We start from the raw sequence: 18,040 nt of genomic DNA on the forward strand, positions 1-18,040 counted from the left end.
AGCATTATCATAGGGTTAAGGTTAGGGTTACCTTAGTTAACGTGAAAAACAAAAGCAATTTAATACTTTACCATTAAAAAACTGTTAATTTACTGTTATTTAATTGTGAGTTAATGATTATAACAGCCGTTATTAATGTTAATGAATGCTTAATGAATGTACGGTTATTGTGAAGTGTTAGCGGAAGGTCTCAGTAACATCATAAATTAAGTGAGTTGAGAGAGTTGGGGGCTTTCAGACAGACAGCAGTCAGCCCGGTGTCTGTCTGAGATCTGATTGGTGAATGATTGCTGGGCAGCGTTGCTAATCAATGTGCAGAGGCAGAGTGGAGAGAGAAGAAGATGTCTCACACATTGCGGGCCAAGGCTGCAGTGCGGGCCTACACACAGGCTCTGATTGGATGACTTATTGTCCAATCTGTGATTAGATCCCATTGTTTTCATTTTATGAATGGACTTCGTGCAGACGGCCAGCTGGGTCCTGATAGGTCAATATAGCGAGGCCTGCTGCAGAATGTGGAGGTGGGAGGGAGGAAGAATAGGCTACACAATAAGGCTGACGAATACAAGACCGTGATTCATCGCAGGTCACAATGTTACATAAATCAAAGTCTGGGAGAAGCGAATGCTTGGTAAGCAGAAACAAATACATCAAGGTTAGAGCCAGATCGAGATATTCAGATATGCATCTGGTTTTCATTTTGGAACATGTTTTAATACCAGCGCCTATCGTATAGGCGCTGACACAAAGTTCTGCTGATAAGGAAATGAGAAAGTGCATGACATTAGTATCTGGTAGCGGATGATGTTGGAGCACTTTAATCAAGATGGATGTGGTGGGCGGAATTCATTTGTTTTGGTGCAAATGCAACATTCAGAAAACTGTGACCATAATATGATTTTAAGATTTAGAGAGACACGTAAAATAAGATGTAATCTTGGCGTGATATGGAATAACATGTAGTAACAACAGGAACCACTCAATTTGATTTATTTTTGAATGCCATGGTCTAATGTGCTTTCCAAATATATGTATATATATATGTATATATATATACATATATATATATTAAAAAAACACTGAATAGTGTTTTAGATCTTAAAAGAATGCAGCTCAGCATATAGTGAATATTCCTAAAGATAATTTTTAATGATTTATATAATCCACACAGGCAACATAGTGCTTTATAAAATATAAATAAATGCAAAGATTAAAGAGGCAAAGTAGGCCCAATGAATAATAAATGTACCCTACATGGTTGTTCACTTGTAGCTTATGAGGTCGGGCAGGTTAGAAATTCAGCAAAGTGCTGAATTGCAGGTTGTTAACCTGAATTCGAGCAAAACTCTCATCTCCTGGAAGTTTATTCCAGCAGAGTTAGCATGATAACTAGACACTGCCTCAGACTGTTTTATTTTTACTCTGAGAACCGACCAGCCCCTGAAACACTGAAGGTGAAGCAGCTTTGTGTGGAGGATCTATTGTCTTGTTCATCGATTTATAAACAGTTTCACTGGGAGTGTTTCTTTATAAATTCATTACCACGGTATAAGTCATTGCAGAGATCTAAGAATTGGTTTAGAGTGTCAAGCTTTCCATGTTTTTGTTCAAACTCTAACAACAGACAAAATATTTTGTTGTTTGAGCTTTGGCTGGAATTATATTAACTGGACTTAACCGAATTTCAGAATTCTCCCTGAATGAATCCAAGATATCAAAAATAGATTTGACCTATCCAAAAAAGACTGTTAAGATAATCACTAACTTTGAATATTTAAACCTTGAATATTTAAGGATCATTGTTTCAGATTGTACCTTTATAAAGCTGCAGGATATTATGGCACATGTAAACATTGTGCTCCAATCTGCCCTGTGGAGCTCTAGAGCTATAAATGTTGAGGGTCATCTCATTAAGATATGCAATTACTTGACTCTAGGTTTAGCGTACATTGGCCCGATAAGATGCACAGTTGGAATAAAGGATGCCAAGGATTGGCTGGTTGGCTCCAATGCATAGTTGTCTCTGTCTGCAAGACTTGATTCAGTTTAGGATACCAGCAAGTCAATCACAGTTCTTCGGTCTGTTAGCAATATGGTCAACAGTGTCAAAGGACAGACACCACTAAGATCCTACACTAACATCATTTAGATATTATCTCTCCGTGCTTTAATTAATTTCATCCATCACTATAGTAATTACAGAAGCATCTAGGGTAGGCCTATTGCTTTTTTTTAATACTTTATAATTACAAAATGTCAATATCCGTTGGCAATCAATAAAAACATATTTTAAATATTGTAAGAAGAGCATCAAGTGAAGCATGTGGACGGTTTATATGTATTTAAGTAAATACAATAAACTAAAGGAAAGTCTCCAGCTCTTTGTAGCGGAACGTCTCGCAGGTGGCACCGCTGCGCTGAGCCGGAGCCTATTACCAAACACACCGCTGCGCTTCCTGTTTACCCTCAGACACAACCAAACCAACACAAGTTACGTCCTCTCTGCGGTGTTTGTGAATGTAGCCGTAGCGTTTACCACTCAAAATGATTCCTTACACCGTCAACATCAAACTCGCGGCTCGGACTTTGACTGGCACGCTAAACCTGCAGAACAAACCGGCTGTGGACTGGTGAGTACAGCAGCCCTTAGCCTAGCCTGGTCGGCTAACTGGCCCATTGAGACCTGTCAGTGAGCTATGGACATCACCGGTGGATCGGGTCTCTAACCTGACAGCTCGTCGCCTACATGAATGTATTCCTGATCCCAATCTGTGATGGACGGTCTTATGCTGCAAGCGGTGTATAACGAAGCATGCATTTGTAGTTTTTGAATCTGTCGATGCACACATATGCATTGACATGATTACTAGGCCCATGCAGATAAATAAAGGCACATGATTATGTATTTTAATTGCAGACGTCAGGCCTGTGTATTCCAGATGTCAGAGACCCCCTTGTTTCCATTGAATTCCTTTGATTGAAGACACACCGATAAAGGTTTTCTGGGATGTGTGTCTAATGTCAAGGAAGGCTAAATGATAGGCCTATATGCCTTACGGTTCTTGGTTAAAAAAATAACCTATTCATATATTTTTTGTCATATACTATGACTAATAATTATTTTGTTTGTCTTTTACCTACTTTTGGAACTTAACATGCACCATTTAACATGCAACTTTCCATCACATAACTTTTAGCCATCTGGCTCTGAACTATGGTCACTCATTCCTTCTTTCACATTCCAATCATGCCTTGATTTGTTTTTAATGTTTACCTGCCTCGTAAATACATATTTGTGAATAATAGTATAGGAACAGGGAGATCCTGTTGAGCTTATGAGATTATTACTTTGAATTTACTCCTCACCCTTAGCCTTTCTCCCACACCTCATTCACCCTTGGTCAGTCAGCAGTGAAAGTAAGGTTTTACTGTCCCTCCCTCCATCCACACCCTTTTGCTGAGTTTTACCTTCTTGTCTTTGGACTAAAAGCTGAACTGAGCCCAGCGTTTCATATTCTTTCCCGATTGCAAATAGTGTTGCTTCTTTTTCCTGTTTACATTGTTGTTTCTTAATTTCAAATATTGTTACTGTTGTTGTTTTTGTCGTTTTTAGTGTTACCCCTTCCCCATCACTGTACAATGTACATCCTGTATGTACGGGATGAATTGTATTCTTGAATCCTGAACCTCCATGCCGTCTCCTGTGCGTTGGTCTATCTGCTCCCCAGGGGCTGGCAGGGGTTGATAGCTCAGGGATGTCACTCCAGTATCCTCATCATCGATCCCAAAACCACCCAGACCATCCAGGTCCTGGAGAGGCACAAGGCCACCGTGGTGAAGGTGAGAGTCTCCCTGTTTCCCATCAGTCATCCCGCTTCACATTGACACGCTCCATCCATACAAATTGGAGTGGTATAAATATGTATATTCATGCATTAGTCGTGCCAATAGTGTCTGTCACTGTTTCCTGGAATTTCTACAGTTTTTTTCTTGAAATCCTAAATATTTGGTGCCCCTGCCCATTGTCATGCTTTCATGAAGGTCCCATCCTTTTGCGGCCCGTTGCGATAACTCTAGGATGTTTGTGTAACTCCATTTTATCATTTTTAATAGCTTATCAACAGTAAGCCTCAATTTAAAATGATTACTTTCTCAATCCAGAGCATAATTTTGTCTTATAAAGCTTGGCAGAGCTGCCAAACATTTTCCTTCTAGCCAGAATCCAGCACCATAGATACAGGCTGGCATGAATAAGTGAAGCAACAGTAAAGGTTAAAAAAAGACTGCAAACAGCTTGAGGTTATAAAAATAACTGATGAAATTTTCTGAGGTATTATTTTTATTCTGCAAAGTAAGATCTCACAAGGTGACAGTAAGTACAGACCCCTGTTTCCTCTCTGTCTCTTCCATTTCTTCAGTTTTTTTGACTCATTGCATCTCGGTCATGGCCTCAGTGCTGTGTTTGTATCTTGGCAGGTGAAATGGTCCCGGGAGAACTACCACCACAGCCTGAGCTCGCCCTACTCCCTCCGGCTGGCCTCGGGAGATGCCTCGGGGAAAATCATCGTCTGGGACGTGGTCAGTGGCACGGCCCACTGTGAGATCCAGGAGCACTCAAAACCCATCCAAGGTATGGACCGGGGCTTCAAATTATGATGATCATACGTGTTATAATCGGATCTGTCGGAATGGTGGGATTTACTTATTCGATGATTAAAGATGTGATTGATTTATTGTGTATTGCAACTAATCATTACATAAGGATAGGATGTTGTGCATCCTATCCGGCCTATGTCCAACCATTAACTACCTCACATGGAATGAAAAAAAAGGTTGCTGAATCCTACAAAGTTGAGATATCGACACTAATGCTGCAATCTTTAGAAAAATAGGCAAGAGCAATGATGAGGAACCTCTCCATTGAGCCATCACTTTCCTTTGTGAAACTCAAGTCCGTTCTCCACTTTTGCTTAAACTGCGCAATCACGAAAGGCCATGTTCAGCAAAATGTTTGGCATAAAAAAAATGAACCCTCAAATTGTTTGGAGTTGAATAAGTTTGTTTGTTCTTTTACTTTTTACACAACCCCCTCCCCCTCCCCCTCCCTCCCCCCTTGTGCGTCCCCAGACCTGGAGTGGCTGTGGAACCAAGACGCGTCCCGTGACCTCCTGCTGGCCGTTCATCCCCCAAATTACATTGTTCTGTGGAACGGAGACACGGGCACCAAGCTGTGGAAGAAGAGCTACGCAGAGAACATCCTGTCCTTCTCCTTCGACCCCTTCGACCCCTCCAACATGGCCTGTACGTGCCCACAATCCTCACCGCCTCGGGCACCACGCTCGGCAAACTCGACTCGTCGGCTGCGAAAGCCGGAGTTCAAATGGAAAATGATTCTGTTTGAGATCCAGCAGTTGAAGCTTTATAACCTCCTCTTTCTTTTGACTTTTTGTTCTAACTTGTTTATCTGTCTCTGTCTTTCTCTCGGCTTCTCTCTCTTTCTCTGTCTCTTCTCGCTCTCTCTGTCTACATCTCTCTGTCCTTCTCTCTGTTTCTCTCTCTCTTTCTCTCTCTCTCTCAATCTCACTCTCACTCTCACCCTCTCTCTCTCTCTCTCCCCTCTAGTGTTGACCAGCGAGGGGATCGTGTTCATCAACGACTTCACGCCCGCCAAGCCTCCAGGAAGTACCGGCAAGAAGGTGTACATCGCCAGCCCCCACGCCAGCCCCGCCCACAACAAGCCTGCCCCCGCCCCAACGGCGCCCGCCCCCACCGGAGCCAAGAAAGCGCTCAACAAGGTCAAGGTGCTCATCACCAACGAGAAGCCCACGTAAGAGCTACTACACTCGACCACTTTGTGGGCGTGTGTCGTTTTTTACACAGACTTGGTTTGGGTTTTGGGTCAATAATGCTCCGTGGGTGTGCATGATTCATGATTCATTATTCATACATAACAGGATCCTCTTTTTACCGTTCTTCAAATCAATGCACTAGACTTCCCATGTTACAAATATAGGGCAAATACAACTGTCGACCAGATGTTTCCTTGGCAACGCAACAAAGGTTTGTGGTTAATGGACTGCATTTATAGAATGCTTTTCTCACCAGTGGCCACTCAAAGCACACACCGACGTGTTGTCCAACACACAAGGCGACAGCCAGCTCATCGGACGTAGTTATGGCGAGGTGCCTCGCTCAGGGACACCTCGACACTCTAGTTAAGAGGAGCCGGGGATCGAACTAGCAATCTTCCGTTTGCCAGTCAACCCTGGCAAACAAGGCTTGCTGGCTAACGTCCCTGAGCAAGACACCTCTGAGCAAGGCACCTCACCCTAACTAGTTCAGACGAGCTGGCTGTCGCCTGGTGTGTTGGACAACACTTCGATGTGAATATTTTTATGAATGGGTGAATGTTAGGCAACAATTGTAAAGCACTTTGAGTGGCCACTGGTTAGAAAAGCGCTATATAATATATCCCATCAAAAACAAAATGCGCAGAGCATCAAGTTAAAGATGAAAGTAACTAATATCTGATTATTGTTGGTAACTGTGGTATAAGCAGAACACACTACGATGTGGTTGTGGTTTATTCAAGTTCATTATTCTACTGACTTGACAGGTGATGATTTATTTTTGATGATTATTCAGATTTCAACCACAACAAAAACTCATAACTTTTGCATCTGTCATAACCGGTCGACTGCTGCCATGCAGAACACGTTCTTTATGGAGAGCCCACCGCAATGATTCAAGTTGCAGAAAGTCTGCAGCCTCAATTTAAATTGGATGTTGTTATATAAAATATGATATTAGGCATTTCAAATGGCTCTGATAATACACACAATATATTGTCGGACTTGTAATTTGCAGGCATTTTCCTTTTTATTAGACTACTCGTTCACAAAACCGATCTTTTAGCTTCATTTTGAATCTGCCTTGACTATTCACGACGTGTGTGACTAGTCAACTTGATCTTGAGAAAAACTGAAAGCACCCGTCCTTAGTGGGCTGTGAAGGCTGATAGTCTTCCTTAGCTGTAGAGGTTTCATAAACAGAAAGTTGGCTTCTCTTACCGGCAGCTCTTGATTTAATTTTGTTCCTTCAAACCTCATCTCAAGCTATTGTGCAGTTTGCCGTAGTAGCCTTGCTCAATTCCTGCAACGTGTGCCCCTGAAGAAAGAATTTAGCTTGTTGCCTCAATCCCCAAGGGAGGAGGGGAAGGAATGGGCTAATTTATTCCTCCTCACACTGAAATGTGTCAGGAAGACGGAATCCTGCGCGGATCATCGCGCAGCCAAACGCTCCTTATGGTCATTCTGTCGTAACGTCTGCCTGTTGAGAACAACAAAAACCACACACCCCCTCACCTGACTGTTTCTCCGTCTCCCATGAATAGACTGGTACGCAGAAGCAGGGCTCCCCATTGAGTCACCACTAAACACTGTTCGATAGACAGAGGAAGACTGACGTTAGGTACAGCGTGTTCATTGTGGGCTGCATTGCAGAGCACGACCCGGGTTGTGCATTGTCCTGATCCATTACCCTTGCTGAAGCAAACTGGCTTCTTTGTGCCTGAAGAGAGACTGCTGAGTGTGCTCACGGTGGAATCAATTGTCATGTCCGAGAACGAAAAAACCAAGCTGAGCTTTTAGAGTTGCTTGTGAGACATGTGGCGGTTTCTCCATACGGTAATGAGAAAGGAAGTCCGTGGGCAGAATGGCACAGTTCCCTTCGTTGCAGGGGCTGGGCTGGACTACAAGCAGTCGATAGCACATGCCGCGAGACGTGCAGCGCTGGGGTCCAACAGATTTAAGATCTGTTCTCCCACACTGCAAGGAGCCGAGATTAATCGCCGACGGATTTATCACCTTTAACGGCCTTAATGGCTGAGAAACGTGCAAGCTGATTAGTTTCGAAACAGCCGAGAGGGGATCTGGCCCAGAGGCTTGTTTGATGTGCTGCCAGCCTCCCCGGGACCCGGTCCTGACTGTCAGACAGCCTTATTTATAACATCTCCTCTGTGCCTCCCTCCACTCTCTCAGCCAATCAGCCTCAATAACAAACCGGCCCTTTTGTCTTACTTTATCGTCTTTATTCTGTATCTTCTCCTCTGGTCTCTGTGTGACTGGATCTCTCGCTTCCTTTTGCTTTCTTTTTTTCCCTGCTCTGCTATTTCGCTCTCGCTCTCGCTCTCTCTCATGTGAGCGGCAGTCCCTCTAACCTCCTCTGTGGCTGGGGTGCTGGATGGGCTGTCATTAGACTCCCTGGGGGTACAGTGTTGTATCATGAACAACTCCCACCCAGCCCCGTCCAGTCTGGAGCCCGCTGAGTCCAAGCAGAAGTCTCACATCATGTTTTATCAAGACTTGGCGCCTTGTTCAACAGGACTTGATTGGAGGTGCCAGGGCTGCAATCCAACTGATTGTCTGTTTAAAACACCGCTAAACAGAATACGCACACACACACACACACACACTTATACACATACTCACACACTCACCCACGCACGCACGCTAGCACGCACACGCACAAATATTGTGTTTTATCGTGCAGCTCATGTCGTTTGCCTTGCTGCATCGCACTACAACACTCTTTCCACACTCTGTGCATTAGGTATCATCAGTTGTCCCACTTTCCACCTAAAATGGACAAACAAAAATTTAGGGCAGCCAGGATTATCCTACCTAACGATGAAGCCATCAAATATGCCTTCTGCTTTATCTAAGCAAAACAAGCTAACCAGAAAGCCCACAGAGATGTGTGCGTAGATATATAGTCAAATAAAGGTTTTGCCAAATGCTCTGGCAAGAAATAAGTGTTGTCATGGCTACTGCTTGTCATGCCTAGTTGCTATGCCTTGCGCCATTCCAATCGCAAAACCTTTTAAAGGCTGACCTGAGTGTTAAATACCAAATCTGTAGTAGGGGCTGGGGATTAGTGGTTTAATTTTTCTCCATGGCACTCCTACGTGACACGCTACCATGTTTGCGCTGTGCTCAGTCAGTTTTTTTTGCCATGTTAAAATGTCTTACTTTATCTGGTTTGTTATCCACAGCAGATAAAGCCCTGGCAATGGCAATGTCTCAGTTCAAACAGGGAAAGCTGTTGTTGAATACAGAACACGTGGTCGTACATGTGGGAGAAGTGAAAAGCTGGTTTTGTTATATCTTTGTTTTCGTGAGGATGCTGTCGCCAATTACAATCCATTCATGTGTTGCTTGGGGAAATTGTCGTTGCTTATTCTTCTAATACAAATGAGAACGCACAAATGCCATCCCCTTTATAAAACACTCACCCACGCACAGACTAGAGCTGTCAATCTTCCTCAAAGACCCATTCGAATTTCATTCCTTATTTTTAGTATTCAAATTCTAAAAAAAATTATACTCAAATTTAGTTCATTATTTATTTTTACTATTAACCTATACATCGTGTACACAGGCTTAAGAATTGCCACTATCAGCATGTGGTTTATAAACGCTCTGTCCAGTCGAGGGATCCTCGAAGTAAATAATTATATTAGGCGTAGAATCTTATTATATTAACGGCACCTCTCGACGGCGTTAATATAATTAGCGGAGTTGTCCGTAGTAATGGAGAGCGTTGACTGATTACTCCTGTTGTAAGGTCCTTTATCATTGAATGCGATCTATAACAGTTCATTGAATTTCCGTTTTATCCGCACCAAGGTCGATATTTCTTTTCTTTACGGCTGTAGGCAGTGAATTTATCCATTTAACCAATAATATTTGGTTATGTTTGTCACCATGGCCACCATACAAGTTGGGCAGATGTAACCACTTATTTACGTTTCTCAACACACATAATCCATGGTGGTAAACTGCAATCATAGACTAGATCATAGTCTAATCATAGACTCATAATTATCACTATCTGTATCTAAATAATACACATTCTACGTAGTTAAATTTTCTTACTATTCTATTTAATTCCCGAAATTCAGGAATTGACACAAAGTCACATAAAACCCACACTCACAAACTTCCCTTCTCCAAAACAATAGAAGACAGCTCCTCCAAACTATACACACTCAGTGTTTCGGTATACCATTGTTTCCTCCTAATACATCACAACAACACATTAGAATTCATCTCACTGTAACGTGGCCATTTCCTTCCAGCCCTCTCGCCAAATCGTCTAACAAACAACTCTTCGGGTTCGATAAAATATTCATCCCCGACTGAAATATGCATAACGGTGCGTGAGCGGTCGATGGCGGCACGCGTCTTTGTGCCAGCGTGCAGCCCTCTGCCCTCGTCTCCGCGGCGACGCCGGCGTTCCTATCTGGCTGATATCATACACATGCACAGCGCTATCACAAACCCAGGCACTTCCTGCTGCTTTATAACCTGCGGCGTTCCTCAGCCACGGCTTAAAGGTTCCCTGGACGACGTGAGATTTGTTTTCTGCGCTCCGCAGCCTCTCCTCCACCTCCTCTCCTTCGCCCTTCATCACAGCCCTCTGCCACCACTACCTCCACCAGGAGTTATGTCCGCAGAGCTCGGTGACTGCCCCCGAGGGGGTTCTCCACACTGGAAGCATCGCAGACCGGGGATAATCTCTGGCCCGCGTTGGCGGTTGTTATCGGGGGCTAATTCAATGGGACACCTGCTAGGAGCCGTGATGTGGTTCTGCAAGGTGCCAGCCGGCAGCGCGGCGTCATGCGGGACATGTGTTTCATTTCAGCCGCACCCTGAGACTCTGGTCCTTGCCTCCAATACCTTCCGGAGTCGTCGTACACTCGTAAGGCCGGGCTGTCGTTTGTCTTCTTCTTCTGCAGTCACTTTGCTGGGAACGCTGACGTGCCCCCCCCCCCACCACGTCCCTCACCAACGGCAATAACCGGTTCATTAGCCTCACGATCTGGGACATGTTTACTGCAGCATGGAACTCACTTCAGGCTTTCTAAGAAAAGGTATCTGGCAGTAATAAAGGCATAAGTGAATGCACTGATATAAATACATACGACTGTTTGGTAGCCAAATCGGGTTGGAATAGATCTAATAACGAACAGCAATTTGTTTTTGGTTCAGGGTTTGCGTTGGTAAATCGGATAAAAGCCCAAACAATAAAGGCAGCATATTCACCTTATTAAACAGGAGGACACCGCAAGGTTTAAAAAATTCAGCGTAGCAACCCACAGGAGGTGCTTTCTGGAAAAGTAATATTACGTTTGACGAGAAACGCATCTCGCTTCTGCAATATCCTAAAATGACAAAACCAGTGGAAAAGGTGCCAGAATTGAAAAAGCGTAGCTCTCTCTGTCTCTCACCCTCCCTCTCCCTCTTTCGCACTCCCCTCCCCCCCACCCCATCTCTCGCTCTCTCCTTTTCACCCCCTCTTGCTCTTGCTCAGTCTCCCCCTCTTGCCCTCCCTCTTTCTCTCTCTCGCTCTGAAAAAGAAAGAACGAAGTTACAAGACTCGATTCGATTTTCAGCATCTGCCACCACGTGTGCGTGTTGCGCCACACGCCTTGTTGCATCACAGGCCATCCTCACTCTCTGCATTAGGCTCATCAGTTGTCACACTTTCCACCTAGAAGGGATAAACAAACATGTAAGGGAGCCAGGATTACTCGCACCTTACCATGAAGTCATCAAATACGACGTCTGACACACACACACACATGTAAACACACACACTTCGCTAACGGTCGGCCTGTGTTGTGTCTCTCCTCCCCAGAGCCGAGGCGGTGACGCTCAACGACTGCCTCCAGCTGTCCTACCTGCCCTCCAAGAGGAACCACATGCTGCTGCTGTACCCCCGCGAGATCCTCATCCTGGACCTGGAGCTCAGCCAGACGGTGGGCGTGGTCGCCATCGAGCGCTCCGGCGTGCCCTTCACCCAGGTCAGGGGACACGCACGCACACAACCATACACACAAACACATACACAAAACCACAAAATGTTTCCTGTTACAATCGGCGGCATGTGGCTCAAGAGGTAAAGCGGGTTGGCTGGTAACCGGAAGGGTTGCTAGTTCGATCCCCGGCTCCTCCTAGCTTAGTGTCGAGGTGTCTCTGAGAAACAGACCTCACCCTAACTGCTCCCGACGAGCTGGCTGTCGCCCTGCGTGGTTGGCTCCGCCGTCGGTGTGTGAATCGTGTGTGCATGAATGGGTGCATGTTGAGCAATATTGTAAAGCAGTTTGAGTTACCACTGGCTTTTTCGGTTGGGTCAAAAAGCTGCTGGTCTAGGTCTGGGCTTGAGACAAAGGGCCCGGTTCAGCTTCAAACTGAAATCCAAGGAAATGTTTGACTTGACCTTATCCTGTATAGAAGCTACATAAATCAAAAGTACAGGTTTTGGAAAAGGGAACCGCAGCAGAATGTAACTCTTCCACCACACACTCCCCTGCCCTTATCTGAACCCGGTGGGCGATTTAAACAGTTAATTCCCTTATTGCTTCACTCGTTTACCCTTCCCTTCCTCTCCACAAACCGGTCATTATTTTTTAAAATGATGCTCTGGCTAGAAAGCCAGATCCTCTCTCCCCCTCCTTCCCTCTCCCCCCTGCTCTGAATGATACTCTTGGGAATGTTCTTTAAACACTCCCTCACACACAAACCCCCGTCCTATCAGCCCAAACGTCAAACCTCTGCCATTCAGGAGCACAGCATGGCCCCTCGTCGTAGCCTCCCACCACAGCGGGGGATGTCTGAAGTGGTTTCTGATGCTCTCTTTAGTTCTGCTAGTCAGTCGGGGAGTGTTAGTCATGTGTCCCTTTGTTTCAGAAGATAGCTTATTGGAAAACAGAGGAGGGGGGCCGTGGTAATAATAGTCCTAGCATTTGACTGCCCTTTAGCTGATGACTGCAATTAGTTGTTTCTATCCGCGGGCGTTGATTTATAAACTGTGGCCTTTGGCTCCGTCGAGGTTTGTCGTTGCAAATGTCCAGCGAAGTCTGTGTTCATGTTTTTCAGATTTGTATCGCACACACGCATGCATACACAGGCCCGCACACGCACCCAACCGCCCACACTCTTAGAACAGTACACGGTGTTATCATTGGAGCAGGGGAGAAGGAGAGCCACCGGTCAGATATTTCCAGAGTGGGCTATAGCGATGCGTGTCTGGTGTAATTGGCCTGTTGTACACCACGTCGGTCGGCGGTCCGCTGTCTCCACCATCGCTGCACTGCTCGGCTTGCGTCTTCTAAACCCACCACCCATTTCGGTTTTAGTGTTTTTATTGTTACTGCTTATTGCGTGGTTGTGCGATTTGTTAACTTGAGCAAAGCCATTCCTCGTGCAATTGGGCTTCTAATCCCTATTTAAAGAAAACATAACGAGCTAATCACTTAAGTACTCAAATTGGCGATGAGTTCTTTTTTCATCGTTGTTTTCTTGTGTCTGCGTTTCAGAGGAACGGCTCACCCTAGAATGGAAACACTGCCAACGCGGTCGGATGAAACGCCATCAAAGCGAAAGGCCAAACCGTTGGCAGTATGTGTCAGCGTTGTTTCAAACTGAGTGCTTGTAACATGTGTTTGTGTGTGCGTTCAGGTGATCCCCTGCTCCCAAAGGGATGCCCTCTACTGTCTCCATGAGAACGGCTGCATCACCCTCCGTGTCTGTCGTTCGACCACCGCTCCTGATGAGGCAGCGGGTAGGAATGCACACGCGCGCACACACACACACACACACACACACACACACACACACACACACACACACACACACACACACACACACACACACACACACACACACACACAGAGACACACACACACACGCATACAAACACAGAGAGACACACCTCCGCAGAGACACGCACCTACCCACATAACTACACACAATTACACACCTACACCGTTAACTACACACATTTAACTGCACACACTTACACACACACACAAACACCTACATACACCTCCACACAGACAGACACACACACACCTACACTCCTACACACACACTCACCTACACACAGTTCCACTCCTACACACCTGAACACACATACCCACGCAAGCACAGATACAAGCACACTATGTATGTACATCACATTGACTCCCCCGTATCTCTCATTCCACCCTTGGCGCGCACTTATATGAATAATCATCCATCACATGACAACGCCATAAAACTGAATTCTGTTGTCCCCTACTGCCATGTTTGTTTTCCTCTCTAGACATTATGTGGCCCCTTTTTTACATGGCATCATCTGTCTGGGTGTGCTGCCCGTTTGCGGGATAACAGCACCGCCATTAATGTCAACAGCACATTACGACTCTCTGAAAGCATTTTGACTCGAATGTAAAATGTCACAGAGAGATTCAAAACGTAACAAAGGTTAAGGGGAATTCTCTATTAACACAGCCCGTGATCCCAGTCGGCGTGCGTCCGTCTGTCCGTCCAGCTAAAGAGCAGGGCTGTGGGAGCGTGAAAGCCTTCCTCCAAGCTCCAGCAGCCGTTTATGCTTTTATCCTCGGCGTTCGGTGAGAGGTCAGCAGAGAGTCGATCGTAGCTCTCTCTCTCTCTCCCCGGTGCTCCATGGCTCTCTATGGCTCTCGACCCCCACTGCCGCCATTATCCCCATTGCACACGGCTCGCGTTCTGCATCTGAATTAAATTAGTTTCCTTATGCCCTCCGCTCGTACGACGGCGGCGATTTGTCATCCTCTCATTATACCTTTCACTGACACGTGTAGTATGGGTGTTGGAAATAGGTACATTATTTCATTTACGTCAGTCTCCAATGAAATAATTGTACTGCCTCGGTTTGCAGTGTGAAGTCAGACCGAGTTCATTTCCACCGCGCTGGCAGACATAATACGAAGCAAACAAAATTTCCCATTCAATTAAAATCACAATGGAGCATAAGAATGAAAGGAATAACCATTATGCAACGCAAAATCCTTCTCAAAATAACCTCCTCCTCTTCCTCCTCTTCTTCTTCTGCCTCATCTTCGTCTTCCCCTTCCTCTTCCTACTCATCCATCTCATCTTCCTCCTCTTCCTCTTTCTTCCTCCCCCGCTCCTCCTTCTCTTCTACTTCTTCCTTTTTACCCTCCTCCTCCCTCTCCCCCTCTTCCTCCTCCTTTTCCTCCCTCCTCTTCCTTCCCCTCCTCCCCCTCCCCCTCCCCCTCCCCCTCCTCCTCCTCCCTCTCCCCCTCCTCCTCCTCCTCCTTTTCCTCCCTCTTCTTCCTCCCCCTCCCCCTCCTCCCCCAGACCCGGAGCAGAGCAGCCAGGAGCTGGTGTACGACCTGCGCTCCCAGTGCGACGCCATCCGCGTCACCAAGACGGTGCGGCCGTACCGCATGGTCATCTGCCCGGTGAGCGAGAACAGCGCCGGGCTGACGGTGAGCGACGGCCGCGTCATGCTGTGGGAGCTGAAGGCCCACACCGGGAGGGTCCCCACCAACCCAGGGTACGGGACCTCTGGCTGGCTCTCTTTCTGTGTGTGTGTGTGTGTGTGTGTGTGTGTGTGTGTGTGTTTCTGTCTTTCTTTCTTTCTTTCTTTCTTTCTTTCTTTCTTTCTTTCTCTCTCTCTCTCTCGCTCTCTCTTTCTACCCCTCAACCTCCTTATACTAAGATCCACGGCCTAGTGACATCTTTCACTGAGCCAAGGCAGGACTTGAAAAGCATAGAAAGCATAAATATGCTGATGAGTGTGGTCTCAGCGAGCGATTAAACAAAACGACGCCTCCCAACACAATAGTTTGGATTCCGCCGCTATGGATCCTAATTTTGAAGCTGTATTGACAGAAAACATTTGTGGGAGCAACATCACTTGCAGAATCGTTATTCCCCCCCCCCCCCCCCGCCAGTCTGAGAAAACAGCTCAGGCGAAGAGTTTTCACACAATAGGATTAGAGAGTGAAAGGATTTAGAAATTGAGGACGATTATCAGGCTAAGAAAATAGCCCTATTGAGCTCTATTGACCTGCAGGCTCATATTTATACAGACGACATCCCAATGAACCTACATTACGAGCCAAAAGGTTTTCAAATTGTGTATATATCGACGCACATCCATCCATTTATAAGAAAAGGGTTAGAAAAAAAAAACTTAATTATCAAGGAAGAAATCTTGAGAAGGGAGGCAGAGTGGGGGATCCCTCCTTCTTCCAGTGAGGATCATGAGTGCAATGAGTGCCATTTCAATCATTTAGTTTAAAGAGAGCCAGTCTTCATAACAACGTAACCCTTCTACTGTGGTTCCTCCTCTCCTCTCGCCCCCTGCTCAGGTCCAGCCTGTCTCCCCTCTACTCCCCGGTGTCGTTCTGTGGGGCTCCGCTGGCCAACAACCAGAAGAGGATCCAGGAACTCTCCCTCAACACCATGATCGGTAGGCCTCCAGAACGCCCACCACACCACGAGCAATGAGATGTATGGTCAACGCACTGCATCCTATCGTTTGAACGTTCACCCTAACTTCCATCTGTTCCTCTGAAAACCCAGAGCTTTGGATTCAGATATATGATGTTATATTATATAGAATGCTATCATATTACTGTATATGGCTGTAAGGGCCACGGACTGAGCAGAAGGCACTAGTCTAACCCAGCATCCTCTCTGTAGGCTGTGTGTCTGTGTGGAACCGATGCAATGGGAGGGCAGAGGTGTGCATTACCACAAACACACTATTGCATTGCTCTGCTGCCCCGGTTGGCTCTGTATATGTTCTTCTGTTTGCGGTCCACACAGACCACAATCTCTCACTGTGACCTGCCTTGAGCATTCCCCTCACTCAACGCTCAATATTTCTGTGCAGGGTCATCTCTCTCTATTGCTCTCGCCCTCGCTCTCTCTTACTCTCGCTCTTGTTCCTGCTCTCTCTCGCTCTCACTGTTGCTCTCTCTTGCGCTTGCTCTTGACCTCTCTCGCAGCGCTCTTTCTTGATTTTGCCCCCTTGCTTTGTTCTTTTCAAGGCAGGTCAAAGAAGCTGTGAACTGGTGTGCACTGGGGATCTATTTTGGTCTCTCTATCTCTGGACTTCTCTCTCTATCCCTTGCTCTCTCCCTCTCTCTCTCTTTTGCTCCCTCTCCCTCTCCCTACCTCCCTCTTTGTGTTAGATTGGGTCAATGCTTCAGGTGTTATCCTATCTCCCCCATGCTTCTGCTTATTGCACCTGGATTCCCTTTGGGGGATTACTAAAGTGTTATCCGACCCTTTCAGGCTGGGCCCTGTCTGCCCTCCACTGTAACTTTGAATGAGATGTCTGAAATACGGACGTGGATACTCTGGTCAATCCAACCCAGTGTCCAGCCTTAACTTCTCTCCTCAATTGCGGTCCTCTTTGTATCCTGCCAAAGATAAGGGAACAAATGTAACTTTTTTTCAGTTTTCCCCATCCCTCACCCTGTGTGTGTGTGTGTGTGTGTGTGTGTGTGTGTGTGTGTGTGTGTGCAGAGTTGTAGTTTCTTATCTACATCATAAGGTCATAAGGGTGGACCAACATTGAACAGGTAATTGTTTGTGTGAGAGAAACACGAGCAGCTGCAAGGGAGGGAGTGTGTCAGGCAAGGTCTTCCTCCATTTTATGTACGCTGATGGCATAACCATTTTCAATGAATGTTCTTCTTGGAACATACACAATGCACTTTCGCCCACGAGCCTGAAGAGAATCAACCAATAAGAATCACACATGCCCCCACCATGCGAGATAGTGCTTATCATCTATGACAAAGCTGGACACAGAACAGCCTGCCTTGTTTGTTTCCCTCAGCTCTCTACCAGCGGTCATCTGCGCTGTGACGCCTGTCACACCCCCACGCCCACCGCTCCCATTCCCATTATTTTGCATAAAAAGAAACACAAATGGATTCTTCCGAGCCGCACCAATTATAACCTCAAAAGGTCTGGCGAGTCAGAAAAGTGCTCTGGGGCAAGAAGACAGGCAATGCAACCCAAAAAAGGCAGATAATTGCACTTCTGAAAAGTGTAGTCATTATCTGCTGTTTTGTAGTTTAAGAGGGCACAGGCTTTAAACTCAAATTCTATTAGTGATTACAGCAGTGAATACATGCACTTTACGGGCTCGGGGACATATGTTGATGGCCTAGTGGCTTGGCTGCCTG

At 46.0% G+C, this 18,040-nt stretch overlaps 1 protein-coding gene across 1 annotated transcript in view; it reads left to right on the top strand.

The window, feature by feature from the left end:
- Positions 1–2,473: 2,473 nt before the first annotated feature.
- wdr11 (WD repeat domain 11) overlaps positions 2,474–18,040 on the top strand; it is a 55,123-nt gene continuing 39,556 nt past the window's right edge. Inside the window, exons 1-9 of the mRNA XM_079729434.1 lie at positions 2,474–2,630; positions 3,729–3,840; positions 4,477–4,630; positions 5,128–5,301; positions 5,623–5,827; positions 11,701–11,866; positions 13,524–13,626; positions 15,189–15,387; positions 16,208–16,308. Coding sequence (XP_079585560.1) covers positions 2,545–2,630; positions 3,729–3,840; positions 4,477–4,630; positions 5,128–5,301; positions 5,623–5,827; positions 11,701–11,866; positions 13,524–13,626; positions 15,189–15,387; positions 16,208–16,308 — 1,300 coding nt within the window. The 5' untranslated portion in view covers positions 2,474–2,544. The remainder of the gene's footprint in view (positions 2,631–3,728; positions 3,841–4,476; positions 4,631–5,127; positions 5,302–5,622; positions 5,828–11,700; positions 11,867–13,523; positions 13,627–15,188; positions 15,388–16,207; positions 16,309–18,040) is intronic.

Source organism: Pollachius pollachius, assembly GCF_949987615.1.
Source record: "Pollachius pollachius genome assembly, chromosome: 2".
In the NCBI taxonomy this organism is placed as follows: Eukaryota; Metazoa; Chordata; class Actinopteri; order Gadiformes; family Gadidae; genus Pollachius; species Pollachius pollachius.